Genomic DNA, 18,075 nt, shown 5'->3' with positions numbered 1-18,075 from the left:
ATGTAATCATAAACATTGATGACAGACTTGTAACCTTTCGTATGTTAAAACAGTAATTAATAATAATAATTTATTGGCCAAACATCAATACATAAGAAAAAAAGTACATTCTATACATAATTAAATTCTAACATAAAATTAAAAAAAATATATACCAATAGGCTGGCCAAAGGGCTAACGACAGTAATTATTATATCAAGAAACAGTTTTCCCACAAGGTCGACGCATTTTAATGCGATAAATTACATTAATTTAATTAAAACACTAACAACTATAAAGTTTTCATTATTTACATTATTAATTACATAGAGAACAAATTACTCAATTTACCTTTTTTTCACTTCTCTTTAATTCAATCATAAACTTTAATTTATGTGCATAAACGAACTGTTATATTAAAAAATTGTTTCATTTTGCATTATATATCTGGAAAGACGTTTTGAATTACTACAATCGATAAAATAGTACAATCACGAGCATAAATAATTATGGTCAATAGCCCTTTGTATGAGTTGACTTTTTTTTGAAATTATATATATTTATTTTGTTCTTTTTAATTCTGTATGTTTTTTTTGTACAACTAATGCAATAAACATTATTATTACAATTATAATATACATTTTAGTGTAAAAGATAAAAAAAAGTGCAATATTTGTCTTAATTATTTACATTTTGCTATTGGTAATAATTTAGGTAAAAATATTTCCTTCTTGTAAATAATATAGATTACAATTTAATGTTGACAAACTTGAGAAAATAGTTTAATATTTTTTTTTTGTTTTGTTTAAATAATCAAAAACAATATTTTTTAAATATCTTTTATACAAAGGATGAGAAAATAACAGTAAATATTGCTTTGTGGTTAACCAAAGGATGCATTTTAGACGTTGCAAATATTATTGTACATTTGTTTAAAATTTTAAAAGTGATTCAGTCTTTTATTCACAGTAATTGTTTATGATTATTGCAATAAATCTTATTGCTATTAATATTTATTAATAACGACAGTTCGTCGATGGTTTTAAACTTATGAATTATTTTTTTTCGTTGGGAAGAAATTGTGAATAATAAAGGAGAATTGTGTCTAATTTGTTGTAATTTTCTGTTATTGTGTTTTAATTGTTGTTGTTCTCTTAATTTAGAGAAACGAACAGAACTTATGTTAACACCCAATAGAATGAAAAATATTTTTATAAACAAAATTGTTTGCTCAACTATATTAAAAAAATAAAATCAAGTTCAACTTTCAAGAATAATACATACATTTAATACATTTAAATATTATTTGCTATGTATTATGTAAGTATAATTTTGAATCTTAGTATCTTTGAATCAAGAAATATTCTTATTAATTAGAAGAAAAAAAACTAACTTTCTACTCCTTGTAACAGTTTAAAGAATCTTAAAAATGTACAAATTGATGTAAAATAATGTCATATAAGTAAAGAAGTCTTTTTTTATGAAGAAAATTGTAACTCATATAGAATCTTAGATTTTAAGTGATGAATTTTACTATTAAAATTTTCATATGAAATTTGAAAAAAAAATGTGGATGAATAATCTAACTTATTATTAGATTATGGAATATCTTGAAAGTATGAAAATAAATGTATGATGCAGTGTATATAACAGTTATTTTTAACAAAACAACGAAGTGGAATTTCTTTAAAGAAAGTTGGCGAGACAAGCCCCTTATGCATTTCATACACCATTATGGAAATAAAATATAAGAGCAATATAACGCCAAGACACGGGCCATTATTTACGGAAGTACAACGTCGGACAAAAGGAGGCAAGCATCTCAACAAAAGCCGAAACAGCAGCATCAACAATACCAGCAGGTTCGGTTATTTACTCATATTTTTTTTATATTCTTTCGAGACGACAATTTGTATCGTAAAACGGAACAAGAGCGTCAAGAGGAAAAGTCCCTTTCGTCATATGGGCTGCGGCATCATCCCATGAGAACAATTTCTCCAGTGAACAAGACTTGCGACTGCCAGATGTTACGAAAAATTAATATTGTATGGAAAAATAACGGAGTCCGTTCCTTCAAATGATAAACCAACAAAAAATAATGAATATAGGACATTTCTTTCTTTCTGTCTTCCTCTAGTCGCAACTGAAATGCGCTAAAAATAAAGATTCTTTAACTATATTTAGAGCGCAATCATATCGAGAGACGCATATTTCCCTCATATTCGTAACTGAAAACTTTTGAAAAGATTTAATTTTGGCCTCTCTGCGAGGGGGCAGATGTTCGAAAATACGTCTTCTCGGCAGGTGTGCCTCGAGGCTAGTAGCACCCTCCAGAAAACGCACCTGGACTAAAGAAAAAGACCGAGAAATAAGACCACCAAATTACACATCCTTCTTGCAAAAAATAAATACATTTAAGGCACTTTAGCAGAAGGCTCAGATTGCAAGTATTTATAGACCTCAAACTGCTGTCAAACGTAGAACACAAAGCGTTTTATTATGTTAACACAAGACAAAAATATTTTATTGAAGCAGATTTGCAGTTATATTGTACGATATATTTTCAATAACAAAATATGCTCAGCTTACAAATACTAAAATTTGATGTCCCGAATATAAAAATAATGTAAACATTAACTAACGAATTTTCAAATTATATCAATATGAAAATAATAAATCATTATGGCAGTAAATATTTCGTACATTGTTATTCAAATAATTTTAACAAGGTAATACTGTAATGTTATTGAATATTTATTAACAAATATAGCAAGAAAAATATATAAAATATGTTGTTGAACAAAATTTGATGTACTCAATAAAATAAAAATATTACACCTTTAAATCAGATGTATTTAGTTCTTGATGAATGTTTATTTATTTATATGGAAATGTTATTTTTTTAAGAATTTTTAAATACTGTTCTTTATATTTAGGTTACTTTTTATGTGAGCTATAAATTATTATTATTAAAAATATAATATACAAAAATCAATTATAAAATAATTGATTATTGTCCTTTGCAAAGCTGTTCAAGAGACTATAATAATTCATAACGTAAAATCCTCAACAAATCCTCTAGTACAAAGAACCATCGACTATCCATTCAGGTTAATACTCTTACAATGGTTTTGCTTCTTTTTTTCGGATATTCAATCTATTTCAAAACGGGTCGAATGGTTTCTCGGAAAGGAACAATTTTTTTTTGTCTGAAATCAATTCTTCTTTGTCTGAATTTAAAATATATATAAAAGTATTTCGAATTGAAATGTGGTTTTAAGACAGAAAAAGTCGATTAACTCGGACACTGCGGCTTCAACCATTCAATATAGAACATTTGTTCACAAAATTATTTTATTATACATTTTTTTATTTTATTATATAACATAAAACATAACTATATTAAAAAATAAACTTTTTGTATATTTATCAATGATAATCCATTTTACAATTATTATGTATGTTTCAAGATTTCTTGTTTTATAATTTAATGTTGATTCATGGTTGTTTCTTCAAAAACAAAAGTAATATTTTTTATAAACAGTTATATTATTTATATAATCTTATTGTCACATTTCGATGGTTCATATACTTTTTATGCTATATGTTTATAGCGTTTTGGTTGTGATAATATAAAACTTTACTGTTTGTTTATTCCTAGTGTAATAAATATTATTATGATACGAATGAAAAGAAAAAAATATTGTGTTTGATGGTCGTTTGGAGCAGTAAACATGTTTCTTGCTACATATACAGAATAAAATTAGATTTCCAATTACATTGCTACATCAACAAAATTGCATAAGAGATACTTGATAGTTAATAGTCGATGTCAATTTAAGTAAACCTCATCATCAGTTTTTTACCCTTCCAAGAACAGTCATACGTCGATTAACGACGGCCCACAGAAAATGAAAAGATTGTATTAAGTAAACTTGGATATAAGGTGAAATCGCATTTTGAAATATGAGTAAAAAAGTTAATTGTTTGCGGTTTAAACATTAATCGCTTAATTTCGACTTCATTTTCTTTGCCTTCGTCAAGATTTTCTAGATCTTCTATTAAAAACCATCATCTTTTGCATGCAATGAATTTCTAACAGCCTCTTCATCAACATCTTCGAAAACTAATGATGAATGACTTTAACGATGAATAATACCATAAATAAATACTCCATTTTACATCATCATATGTTTCGTCTTTCCATATGTCCTTTATGCGTTCGTCAGGCGGGGTGGGCCTTTAGAATTGGAAATTTTGTCGAACCGGAACCGCCGGATCCTTATATGCATTCGCCTTGCCACGCCTGTGACTTCAGGTAGAGTGCACTTCGCGATTAGACTGTGATAGCATTCAGCTCGAAGGTACCCCGACTGATTCACATTCACATTTCAATGCCTTATTCAGGAGAGGCTTTTAAAGCCGTCCAGACGTTAAGTCAATTTTTATTATTATTATTATCATCATCATAACGTTCGGGCGCATTTCTCCGTCTCCTCATTCTCGTTTCATCTTTTTTCCACCGAGTATAATGCGCGGATCTCGAGAAGAATTCAAAACTGTAAATCTTTTTCCTCATTTCTCTCTCACACACTGTCATGGAATCGCTTAGAACGAGGACAAACTCGAAATTAAAACATAATTGCATAATACGAATTGGATATTATGTATGGGGCCGGTCTAAATATTTGTGGCCCGAAGCGACGCGTTCATTATTCCAATTCTTTTCGCTGTGCCATCAGCATCAATTACAAACAGTATTTTCTTCCTCTTAAAATAACGTTATTTTATTTATTAAAACTCTTGAAATAATCCTAATTGGTTATTCATTGGAAATACACGAGCTTTGACTCAAAATGTAACCTACATTTACAGAAATTTCATCATTTCGTTTAATTAATAATTTTAACCGTTGTTTCATTTTAAGGAAATTTAATCAAATTAATGGTTTCAAAAATTTTCTCAATCCAAATTTCGTATTTTTTTTAAATAAAAATATTTAATTATAGCCATTTATGAATAATGTTTTTTGTTTATTTTATACACAAATGTATTTATTTTAGATTTTGATTATTTTTTCAATCAAAATGTTGGCATTCAAATCTAGAGACAAAGCATCAAACAAATTCAGCTATTCTAGTCCAAATGTCCAAGTATTAATAACAAGAAACTATACCAAGAAAGTTTCAGTTGAAACCATTGAATCGCAAACTTACTTATCTATGAAATGCAAATACTGTTCCTTAACTAAAAGTTTCAAACATTTATATTTTTGTCCATATAATATATTTCAGCTTATAAAAGTAATAAAAGCTACAAATTTCTAGTAATTTTCATGAATTGTCAATAGAAAACTAATTTAGTTTCTTTTAGGTTTCGAGATGAAAATATTTATTTGGTAAGTGTTTTCACAAAAAAAAATTGAAGTAAACTTTAGTTAATACAAATGAAAACTATTAAATCTACTGGTTTTCTGTTAGAAAAAAAAATGGGAACATATTCGAAATGAAAATGCATTTACGTAATAGAAATTAGTGAATGTAGAATATGAACAAACACAGTTCATGTTTATCGTATACACAGTGTGAAAGATAATAACTTGAATTACGTTTTCCTTACAAAAAATATCAATTAATTGATTTGGTTTTAAATTGGAAACGTTAGATAAATATTCAATAAAAATATCAAATAAACACGTGTCACTAAGAAATACTTTGATAATTTGTGTATATAAAAAATCAATTGTATTCATATAAAATTCATAAATATATTAATTATATATGTCATAAATTTTTAGAATTTCAAATATTTAGTTTAATTAAAATATATACATGTAAACTATTCCCATAAGTTTGGTGTTTATAACGTCTTTAGTTGAAGTTACACAAAGAATAAATTTAGTAGATGAATGGCACAGGTCCCAAGATATTGGCCACGGCGCAAAATATTATACCAAGAGCAGTTTATCAATGTTTTTAATAAATTACACTTCAATTTCTAGAATTGAAACCTTAAGAGTTTTCAATTCACGTACAGCGCAAAAACATTGGAGTTCTAAAAGCGAGTATATCAAAAGAAACGGAACGTTCCGAATCGAAATCATTATAAAAAAAGTAGCTTCGAAAAATAGCTGTTACGAATGTTCGTCTGTAAAGTGCATCGACTTAATTGGAAATGGAGAAACTATTTAAAAAAAAAAGTATGTATTCATATAAAGGAAAAAACAAGTCAATTTACAATTTTAGATACATTTTTTAATAATAAATTATATGATTTTTTTTAAATTTATTTAAACATTTAAAAACAAATTTGTATCTTTTATAATTTCTAAAAAAAAATTAGTAAAGCATTAAGGAAATTTAGTGCAGACTATAAAATTACAAATATAGTTATTTAAAAAGAATGTAAGAATAAAAAGAAACATATGTATGGTTGCAATATGCTTCGTATTGATATGAAGAATCAAAGTCTTTATATTCTTAACTGTGTTTACTAGATTGCAAATTTGTTGTATATTTAATGAGTTATGAAGCGGTGACATTCCGATTGGTACAATAAGTGTAAACAACGTTATTCATTGTTTGCATTATAAGGATTTCGTAGAGAAATGCAGGTATGAATTATTAACGTTTCTGTGAGTAATGGGGCAGTTATTAAAATTGATTGAGTCAATTTGATGAGTGTCTAGGTTCGACCAGATGACTCACAACATACGAGTAGAACGTTTGTTGCCTAGGTAACGTTAATTGTATACAAGAGGTGGGACAATGGCCGTTGTGTGGTTGTCCAGCCACAGGTAATTAATTGCCGCAGAAAAAATATAAATGAATAAATCAGATATAAACGAAAACAACAATTTCGAAAAGAAACAAAGTATTTTATGTGGTTAAAAGTTAAATATTGTCCACGGCAATATTTACACGTCTGCGATGACATTGCTTGCTCCCAAGAAAGATGAAAAGAGAAGAAGGAAGAGAATAACTGACATATGAAAACCATAGAGTTCTCTGTTTCGTTTACCTAAACTTAACTATATCGCTAAGAAACTGTTAAGATGTACACGCAAAAGAATCCTACGTTATTATTGAAACAAAGAAAATTCTGTTACCTTCTTCTTTTAAGGCTACACTAAATTCCGTTATTTGGCAGAGCACAAAAACCAAAAAGCACAGAAACGATGCTCTCGTCATCGTGTGTATTATTCTCCCTTGGGGAGGGCGCGCACTGTTGATAAATCTTCGTATGTTTTATTTATTTTTGAGCCCGAAAACTTTGGAGCTATTGCAGCAAACGAGAAACAACAACACTCTTCACCTCTCCGGTTCTCTTCAGTAACTGCAGCACGAGTGGAGAGTACGCGACAGCGGCGCGTCCTAACCGCGCACAGCCATTTTCTCAACTGATCCTGTCATTGCAGTCGATGCACAAGCGCGCATGGCATTCACTGATCACAGTCTTCAAAACGCTGGGCAACAAGTAAACAACCTTTGGTAGGCAACCCAAGACTCCAAGAGGATGGTGGGATGAGTCGCGCGTAGGTGTCTGTCTGCACGGCGGAAGTCTGCATAACTATCGGCTGCATGGACTCGGGAATCGCTCGACACAAATAGATAACCAACATCGCGTGATATTTGAATTCAATTCCAAAAGAAGATTGAACTTCAAGATTCGTAACTAGATTTCCGACTCAAACGTCTTTTTTTCAAATCCGTCGCGAACGCAAAGACACCGGCTGAGAGCGGCACTTTACAGAAACTGCAGATTACAATGGAAATTAATAGTTTTTGAAAAGATATGCCAATGTTTCATTGCAACAGTAAATAATATAATATGCATTTTGGAAAATTTATTTGAAAGTCAACCAAATAGTTTAATTTTCTATATAATATTAATGCAATTACTAGTTGGACATTTGAAGAAATATTAAAGCATTGCAAGGACTTATATATAAGATTGTCAGAAGGAATCGAATTCGACAAAAAAAAATGTTTGTAACTACAATAAAATGTAACATTTGTCCGCATTACATATATTACTAACAAATCCTGTTGCAAGTGATGAAAGAAGTAGTTCTAAATTAAAATTTAATCAAAAAATCACAGAAGAACGAATAGTAGAGTCTGTTTTATAAATTTTAGCATTTTCTGTTTTCCTCCATAAATCCTTCGAAATATTTGTAAAAAGGCTGCAAAAATTGTACAGTGGACAAGCTAAATGAAGGTATGTTAGAAATATATTGTAAAATTATATCTTACCAGTTGAACCTCGCTTAACAATCCGTTTCAGACTCTTACTAGTAACGCGAAACACTCGTTAAGTGAAACAATTTTTCACAATCGTTAAACGAAATACTCGTTAATGGAAGTGCTCGTTAAGCGAGGTTCCACTGTGTATACGATGCATAGGCAATGTTCACATGCGGCTAAAGATGAGGATCTTTGATGAGAAATAAACTTTTTTCAAATAATATCTTAACAATGTCCCGTTGCTCCAAAAATGTTACAAATCCCTAATAAAAACTATTCGATATTGTGTCTAACGAGTTTAAATTTCTTTAGGCATTTGAACTACAGCATACCTCGGTTAACGAAGCTTCGATATAAAAAAGAGTCCACAATTTCATATATAAATATAGCCAGAAGTTCAACAGCAAGAAGATAATAACATACATGAAATTAGGATATCTTTATTTCCATGTTTGAAAAATGTCGATGTTAGAAATTTATTGAATGCAGAAGATGTTGGTTTTTCAGTGGAAGATTAAAAATGTTAGATAAGTTCCTGGCGATAAAACTGGTAACAATCAAATATTAAAAAAATGTACTTATTATATTGATCAAAATACACTGAGAAGTTTTTACTGAGAACTCACTTAACTGATGAAGGGTCAAAACGAATATAGTTATTTAATGCACTTTTACCAAAATTAATTTACGTTTCATGTCCTTATGCACAGTGCATATCGTGTATTATATTTCTGTTAAAATGATTTCCTTATTGTCGAAATAAATGAAAACGTGTAAAAAGAAATGCAAGTGCAGTATAAACTATTCCGGATATAATAATACTGATACAATGTTAATAATGATCAAAATAAAATGAGAACTCATTTAAACAAACGTTTAAATTTAACGAATTATTTACGACACCTTTATTGAACCAACGTACAAATATTTGCAATCTTGTTAATGAAACCGTTTTTTTTTTCGAATTATGAAAAATATCGATAACATCCGAAGTCTTGGGGATTGTCGAAATAATTTTTTCCACTCGTTGGATTTTAGTTATAAAACATCTTTATATGCAACATCAATTTTAATTGACCTATAATTTCGGTAATTATATATTCCTGTAAAATCGTCAAAAAAATAGATATAAAAAATAAGAACGTGTAAAAAGAGATTAATATATATAATAATACTGATACAGTGTTAATAATTTTCAAAATATAATCAGCGTTTATTAAACGTACGTTTCTGTTCTAGTCAAATTGAGTCGATAAGGTTGTTTTTACTAAACTCAATAAATATTTCGTGTCTCGAATTATAACACATTATATAGAAACTAGTAGTCTTACAAAATGCTATATTGGTGGACGAAAAAAAAAACTACAACTATGGCAGAAGTGAATCGGAAAGTTAAGGCTCGAATTGAATGAAATCCGCCACGCAGCATTGGAATTTGTATCAAAAAGGACAAGATCTCACTGACGTTAAAAAAAAACTAGGCTCGATAGAGCAAAGGAGCTGTTGCGCTTAAACGAGCGGTCAATTGCGAAATATCGTCCTGTCTGATGAGAAAAAATTTCAATTGAGAAATTCGTAAACAAACAAAATGATCGAATTTACTTAGAACAGAGGTCAAACGAAAATTTAGACATTCGAATGGACACAAGAAGTCAAGCACCATCGTTTGTGGTAGTTTGGGAGGCTGTGACGGTCGATGGTCGCTCTCCGTTGGTGTTTTTCGACCGTGACGGTTAATGCGGATGTATACCACGAAAAAGTTTTGGAAGGTGTTCTGAAGCCCTGGACAACCAAACAATTCAGTCAGAAAGAGTGTAGGTTTCAAGAGATTCTGCACCATCACACAAACCAACAATGGCTGAGAGACAACTTCCACACTTCATTTCGACCTTAATGTAAAGGACGCATTATATGGAATACCTATGCATAATATAATATTCAGAATGCCGGCATTATATACGATTTGACACTAACTTATTCGCTTTAATTTACTATCAAATATGAAACATATTTCGAAATTCTCAAATTACTTTATTGTAATATCTATGTTTATTTACAATCTGTTTCTAAAAGGATATTAAGCACATTTTTTGGCGATTTTATTGTCTTGTAGATGGAAAACTCAACAGTATTTATCTATATGATTTTACCTAAAAAATCAACTATTGTTAAATTTAATTAAATCTGTTAGTGTTTTAGTAGTAGATTTGTTTTATATGATATGATTTGTCTCTCTAAATTAAATTTGTAAAGTTATAAAGCAAAGTAATACTTTTTTTAATAATATTTATTGCAACAATAAATTACAAAATAAAAAACTCAGTACAACAATAAAAATTGTCAATAGTCTTTTGTACCAGTTAACTTTTTTGAAATTATATATATTTATTTTGTTCTTTTTATTTATGTATGTTTTTTTGTACGACTGATGCAATAAACATTATTATTTCAATAAAAATAAAATAAAATTCAATTACAAGAAGAAGAATACATTAAATTCATTTTTGAACTTTAAATACTTTTTTTCTAAAAACGTAGCACAAAGTGGTATTGGGAATTCCTAACAAATTCCCAAGCAATATTTATAAACTAAAATCATTTATTTTATAAATATAAATTCATAAGGTCAAAAGAAGAAAATATTCTAAGAAGATTGAAAAACTTATTCAGTTGGTAAAATAATAAATGTATTAACAAATTTTAACTATTTAAAAATAAATTGATAAATAACAAAATGAGAAATTTTGTCACATCGTCGAAATTAAGTTTATATTATAACTAGAGAGAATGAAGAAGAAGCATAACATTTATTAAGTAATAATATTGAATAAAATTTGTGATTTTCAATAAATAACAGTAAAGATATAAACATTGTATTACGTAATGTTTCTGAAGTTATAGCAAAAAGTGTTATTTTTGTATTGCTTTGCATTAGCTAAGAGTAAAACATTTGAGAATATGCAGCAGATCCTTATTTGAAACAGGCTTTCCATGGCACCATTTGTGCGCTCTTTTCGTGGAACTAATTACTCACATAAATAGAGTGATTACTGTACACGTAGAACTCATAACTTTCTTAAAAGTTCATGAAACGAAAATATTTATAAAAGCTGCTGGCTTATTAATAGATTCAATAATAATAATAATAATAATACAATAATATTTATTAAAGTGTAAATATAATCTATAAAACATGTAGAATTTAACAACTTTTATTAATAATTCAAGAAATTTTAAGTAATAGAGACTACCATTATTCCATAAGTAATACAATATTTGTGATGTATTACCATGGATTTTTGTTTTTTCACCAAAATAAAAAATCAAAACTTTTATATAATGAAATTTTGAAAAAAAAACCGAATAAGTGGAAATTGGAACTAGTCTAACTTCAACAATTTTTGTGGGTTAGTTAAATTGTGCGAAACTCATACATCGTAATAAAGTTTCAAAAATAAAACGCTCATGTATGATCTTTAAGATTATGTCCACAGGTCTATTGTTTTTAACAATTCTGATATGTTTAGGCATCTTAGGCACTTAATGAAAATGGACACAATTTCTACAAAAGTCGTTAATACCAAGGATTAATCAATAATCTTCCTATTATAATTGGAGTACTAAAGACTAGATAGCAGAAGTGTAATTCTTAATTAACAAGATCTTTAAATGAGGATATTTCAGCACCCAATTATGTGATGTGATTATGACTTTTAATTAACTTTTTACATATATAATTTCGTTATATTTGTATTTTTTAGATTAAAATATTATACATTTATGCAATTTCAAATTTAAATTTAATTTGAATTACATGTAAGGCTTGATTTTTTTATTTAATTCTAATATTTTTAAAATATCCAATAAATAAGTATATCGACGTACGTGTAGAGAAATAAATTTACCTACCAATTAATAATATGACAATAGGTTTGAATCATCACATACTTTAGGATTTATAACATGAGCAATCGTTAGATTTCAGTTTTAAACAGAAATATAGAGAATAAAACACATCTCACTTCAATTTTCACACTTTTCTCTCATCCTACCATTGTTAATAAGCAGAATTATTTTTACGGACGCTCTCAATTTTATACAAGTCTATTACTATTACCGAAATTTGCTTTTACATGTAAATGGTAAATATTTTAAGTAAAAACTGAATAACTGGTAATTTTTTAAATAAAAGGTTTCTTGTGATATACTACTATTAGTAGCAATATTTTTAGAGCATGTGCAATTCTTAATGTTATAGACCAAACTTTAGTTTCTTTCTGAGAATTAAAATGTGCACGCATTAGACAATTTGAATCTTATTATCACCCAAAGTTATTTGAAATTTATTACATATTACACCTGTAGAAGAAAGTATCATTTTTACAAATTACCGGTATTATTTTTCAAAATTTAGCGGTAATTTAGGTAATCATATATGCTGGTTAACCGTTTACTCGTAATGGAAGTCCTATCTATAAGACAGACCATTAGGATTGAAGGGTATGTTAAAAACAAACAAAATGGAATCATAATGTATGTATAAATTGACAAAATGCGGACAGTTGATTTGCCCTATCAGCCAAACAAAAGTGGTATGCAAGAGAATTCGATTTTTTTTCTGAAACATTTGTTTTCATCAATACAATTATTTTAAACAATAATTTAAAATCACTATATAATTTATATTCTAAGAAATTAAAAACCAATTATTTTCATTAATTAAACTGAATGAAACGAGAAGAATGATTCAATTATTTTCTTATAATTTGATTATAGAAATGTAATGATTTTTTTTATTAACTAAGATTATTAGTTTAATTCATTTCAGTCGTTTTATACGTTTTTTACTCCTTTTCAGTTTTACACGTTTTTCTCAGGAACCTATCTACCGATTAAATCAGCGGTTTCCAACCGGGGAGGCGCGGACTATTGCCAGGGGAAGCGCCAAATTTTTTTAATAAATTAATTTTTATACCATAATATCTTGTAATAAATAAAAAGTGTCTATATTATTTAATCTATTAAAACAATAAAGGTAAGGGAGGCGCGAAAAAAATTTTTTGGGGAGGCGTAGTAACATAAAGGTTGGAAACCGCTGGTCTAAATACAATACAATATTTTCATTTCTTAAACGAGACATTGCTATGGTAACAATTAAATACATGTCTAATTAATTATCTTTGGAATATGTAGTTTATTATAATTTTAATTTCATAATGTGATTTCAATTTGTTCATCGTATTACTTGAATATCTAACATTGAAACAACAAATATTGCAATAAGTCTTTATTTTGTATACCCTCTTATAATCATAACATTATCTAAAATATGTTCATCCTGAACCGTCGAGTTTAAATTCGAGAATATGAAGTCGATTGCAGAGTAACTCCGTTTCAGACTGTTTTGCGTGGACGGCACCGATAGAGCAATGTAAGCCAAATCGTACAATTGTCTTTTTCCTTTCTCTGATTCCCAGTATCCAAAGATGCTCGTTTTATGATGGACGTGTGCCACATGATCATACGCATTCAAAACGTACAACATATCAGTCTCGAAAGACGAATCTTGATTCTGGCCTTTACGAGATTTAAGCATCATTTCGAGATCATCGGAATCATCTTCGTTATTGCTTTCGCTGGTTGAATGCGATTCGAGCGGATCCTGCTGCATCATGGATTTATACGAATCCCACATGTTGAGCAAATGTATTTTCGCAGCCTCTTTGCATTTCGTGGATAAAACGCATTGGTATCGCGGATCCAAGAAAATCGCCGCCCTCGAGACGTTGCTCTCGAACAGCTTACCCTCTCGTTTCTGCATTGCCTCGCAAAGCGATCGAGCCATACTAGTTTCGAGTTTTCTAGTCGCAGTATAACAATTCCACCAGATTCCATAAAAATCGCCCATCACGAGTTGATCGTTTTCCAATTTGGCAAACGCCTCTTTCACGGGTATTAGAGATTCGACGATGCTACTTATATGCTCCCAGTCAGTTTCAGATAGATGAAACTCGCTCTTCCAGAGAGCCATGCCATTGCAAAAGTCTTTTAACTCCAATAATTGTTGCATTACTTCATATGTTGAACCCCACAGTGTTTGGTTATCTGTGATAGATTTTTTCAACAACTTCTTGTAAACTTCTTGAGTTTTTGTTATAAACTCTATTTCCGATTGTAGAGCTTCATTCACTGCATTCTCCAACGTAAGGCCTGGGCATCTTACAACTGTTACTCTTTCCTCGAATTCTCCCAGATAAAATTCAGTCTCTTCTGCAATTTTCTCCGCATTCATTTTAATGTTACCCGCGTCATGTTCTTTCTTTATATTCGAGTCGTTAAAGAGTTCATTATTATTGGGCATTGAATATGGTTGACTAACTTTAATTCCAGATATGTCTACACTTTCAGCATCTGTAATATATTCAGACACCAAAGGGACATCTTTATTCAATAAAGAACCATCACTCATAGTCACAGAATACAACTGATCAATGCAGATTTCATATCTTTCCAGGGTTTTTAGCAACATTTTTTCCAAATACTTTGATGTATTGTCATTGTCCAACTCAATAATAGCCAAAGTTTGCAAAACCATTCTAGTATTCTTGATATATTGCACATAAATTCCAATAATATGCCTTCCCATCTTCTGAACGCAATCAATTTTAATGGATAATAACTTTCCCTTCAACTCTTTCATTATTGAATCTCTAATAGTCTCAGCCTTGGTTGCAATCAAATGTTGTATACTTTCATCATTTATATTCAATTGTCCACCAAGACCGCAAATGATGGGATCAACAATCTTTCTGAATCCACTATCATTAATCAAATTGAGAGGTCTACTGTTGATTGTCACAAGTTCAATGCATGCATCGACCAAAGTTTGTTGAGCTATTGACACTGCTATGGTTAGTTTAACATCCTCCAATTTAGTCTGCTTGACTGGTACTTTTATGCTGGTAAACCTTGTTTCACTGATTTTCCTCTTCGGTTCCAATTTCATCAATTGCAAATGATGAAAATCTTCAGGATGTCTTCTTTGGAGGTGCCGTTCCAAATTGGCTGAATGCTTGCCTTTGAGCATCATATTGCAGCCAGGTACTTCACATTGAGATAGATCAGTTCTATCAATGTATGTGAAGTATTTTGACACTGGATTTGATTTAGACCGACCCATCTAAAAAATTAATATAAAAAATGAATATTTGTTTAAACTAAATTCTAAATAAATGTTATTGTAGAAAGGTAAATAAAGTTTGAGAATAGAAAGTACATAACTTCAAATATGGAAGATTTGTTTTGTATTCACATCACTACCAGTACTATATTGGTAATCGATAATATTTAACTTAAAATATAATTAATTATGTTCACACTCAAATAACGAAATTGTTATTTGTTTGGTCATCACACGGGAATTGGAATAAACGTACGTAGATTTCGGTAAATTTTCACGGATTATGGTTTTGTGAAGGCTCGGTTTCTCCGTATATTACTTCGTGCATCTACGGTGGCGCATGACCTAAGCCACTAGTATCTTGAATATATACATATATACAGTGCGAATCGCAGATTTTTAAGTTACATTGTGTTTTTGGTTCCATGATCAAACAGAACACACCAGGATAGAATATGAATACAAGAGAACAGGACAATACAGAATAGTACTAGAAGAGATGAATGTGTTCACCTTTAGTACTATTCTTTACCATCCATGAAAATATCAATAAATAAATGATAATACTTAAATATATAATTAATTATAAATTTATTTTATAATACATCTGCTGATTAATTATATATTTATGCTTTATCATTTATTTAGTGGTATATTAATCAATATTTTTTCTGTTTTTTTTGTCATGTTCTCTTGTATCACGTTCTGTTTTGTCCTGTCCTGATATGTCATGTTCTGTTTGGTCCAGTCCAGTCACCAGAAAATCCGTGATTACTGGTTACTGGAACTAAATTAACCGCTAAATGAACATTGTACTCAAGACATATTATCAAAGTTAAAATGGAAAATGAACTGATACTATAGCTTGAAGATTGCTCTGTAAAAAGAATAACAGCAAACGGAATTTCCATAAGCAGAAAGCATTAACAATTTATAAACAACTTAATGAAAATGAATCAACTGCATCAGAGCAGTTAAACAAAAAAATACGATTTTACTGCACGTAACGGTTGGTCAATGGAATTTTTAAGAAGATATTCTTTGCATAATGCGAAGATTGAAGAGGGAAATGAACCAGATGCTAAAAAATTTCAACGAAACTTGCGAAAATTAAACCATTATCGTTTTCATTTGTTTTAAAGTTTATTAAGATTAATAATCAATACATTGTGATTATTAATCTTAATACATGTATACATTCACCTATACCACACAATTGACTATTGACTGCAGTCCTTCCGCACTCATAGTTATTTATATAAATACAAAAAATGTTAATGTAATTTTATTTATTTGCAATTTTGTATTGGATCTATTTGATATAAAGGGCTCAGTCTTTCTGATTGATTTTTATTTTATTTTTCTCAGATACTTATGAAATGAGTTAATAAAAAAAATGAATATTTATACAAAGAAATTAGAGACAAATACCTTGTCAGAAGTATTGTTGAGAGGGAGGTAGCAGGAGGAAGAAAAAAAAAGTATTGTTGAGTCCAAGGGATGAAATTCTGGATACAGTGGATACTTTGGTGTTGTCGTTGTGGAATCTGTTGTTGGGAATTTAATGAAATTCGTTTGGTTTTACATAACTTTATTCGATACTTTGGTTCTTGGTTTGAGGTTCTTATGAGACTATTTTCATCTTAAAAACCTTTCTTGAGACTAATTCTAAATACTTATTCTACTTAATAATAGCCACCCCTTATTGCTTTGTATATATTGATGATTAAACGTTTCCACGAGATTCGGCCTGGGTGGTTTTGTTTATTATGGCCAGGGTCAAAATCATTTGAATTTCTTTATACGAAAAAGATGATTGATTACGATTCTACGTAGAAAGATTATTATGTGGTTATAAAAGGACTTGAATTCAGAGTACTCAAAAAAGTATAAGAATATCGATGGGATTGTTTATGCTTGGTTCCCTTTGTTTATATTAAAGTGTATGTAATGGGGGGTCATGGTGAAGGTTACTTTATGCTGATACAATAAAGCCACTAAGAGACACCGTGGATGTTTCTAGTTCGTTAATACACTGTATTAACAATAATAATGGCTGGACACAAAAGAATACTGGTTTCCAAACCGTGGAAAACTCTCCAGACTAAAGCGGTTACGATTGATAGATAATCCACGATTCAAAAGCAATGGAAAATACAATCGCAAAGATGCGAGGTTATGCAAATAGTTCCTTAAGGGTTTTCAGCTGATTGCATTTTCCATTGCTTTTGAATCGTGGCTTATCGTGCATTGCTATAATGGTGACATTCTGTATATTCCAAAATAAATAAGTAATTATCTTCGTAATAAGTTTTTTTTATATCAATACATTATCCAGTTAAATTTTAATTTCATAATGTTATTTCAATTGAATTGCCTTATTCATTGTATTATTATTACTAGAATATCTAACAAATAAGTGACATTGAAACACTACAAATATTCCAATAAGTCTTTATTTTGTATACCCTCTTATAATCATTACATTTTCTAAAATATTTTCATCTTGAAGAGGCGAGTTTAAATTCGAGAATATGAAATCGATTGCAGAGTAACTCCGTTTCAGACTGTTTTGCGTGGACGGAACCGATAGAGCAATGTAAGCCAAATCGTACAATTGTCTTTTTCCTTTCTCTGATTCCCAGTATCCAAAGATGCTCGTTTTATGAT

General features: G+C 29.6%; 2 protein-coding genes across 4 annotated transcripts in view; both read right to left on the bottom strand.

Annotated features, from left to right (window-relative positions):
* LOC108565076 (disintegrin and metalloproteinase domain-containing protein 9) overlaps nucleotides 1-7,408 on the bottom strand; it is a 61,514-nt gene extending 54,106 nt beyond the window's left edge. For both annotated transcript variants that reach the window (XM_017924353.1, XM_017924354.1), the window contains exon 1: nucleotides 7,088-7,408. In XM_017924353.1, the coding sequence (XP_017779842.1) occupies nucleotides 7,088-7,169 (82 nt within the window). In that variant the 5' untranslated portion in view covers nucleotides 7,170-7,408. The remainder of the gene's footprint in view (nucleotides 1-7,087) is intronic.
* Nucleotides 7,409-13,479: 6,071 nt separating this feature from the next.
* LOC108565083 lies at nucleotides 13,480-15,728 on the bottom strand. 2 transcript variants are annotated; one of them, XM_017924365.1, is made up of 2 exons: nucleotides 15,662-15,728; nucleotides 13,480-15,405 (listed from the first exon to the last, which is right to left on the bottom strand). In XM_017924365.1, exon 2 carries the CDS (start codon nucleotides 15,403-15,405, stop codon nucleotides 13,513-13,515), a length of 1,893 nt encoding a protein of 630 aa, XP_017779854.1. In that variant the 5' UTR covers nucleotides 15,662-15,728; the 3' UTR covers nucleotides 13,480-13,512. The 2 variants fall into 2 exon arrangements, with proteins under 2 accessions (XP_017779854.1, XP_017779852.1); XM_017924363.1 differs by lacking the exon at nucleotides 15,662-15,728 and adding an exon at nucleotides 15,506-15,637.
* Between the last annotated feature and the right edge of the window lie 2,347 nt (nucleotides 15,729-18,075).

Source organism: Nicrophorus vespilloides, unplaced genomic scaffold (assembly GCF_001412225.1).
Source record: "Nicrophorus vespilloides isolate i.1.1-1 unplaced genomic scaffold, Nicve_v1.0, whole genome shotgun sequence".
NCBI lineage: Eukaryota > Metazoa > Arthropoda > Insecta > Coleoptera > Silphidae > Nicrophorus > Nicrophorus vespilloides.
This window is presented reverse-complemented; position numbering and strand designations above follow the sequence as displayed.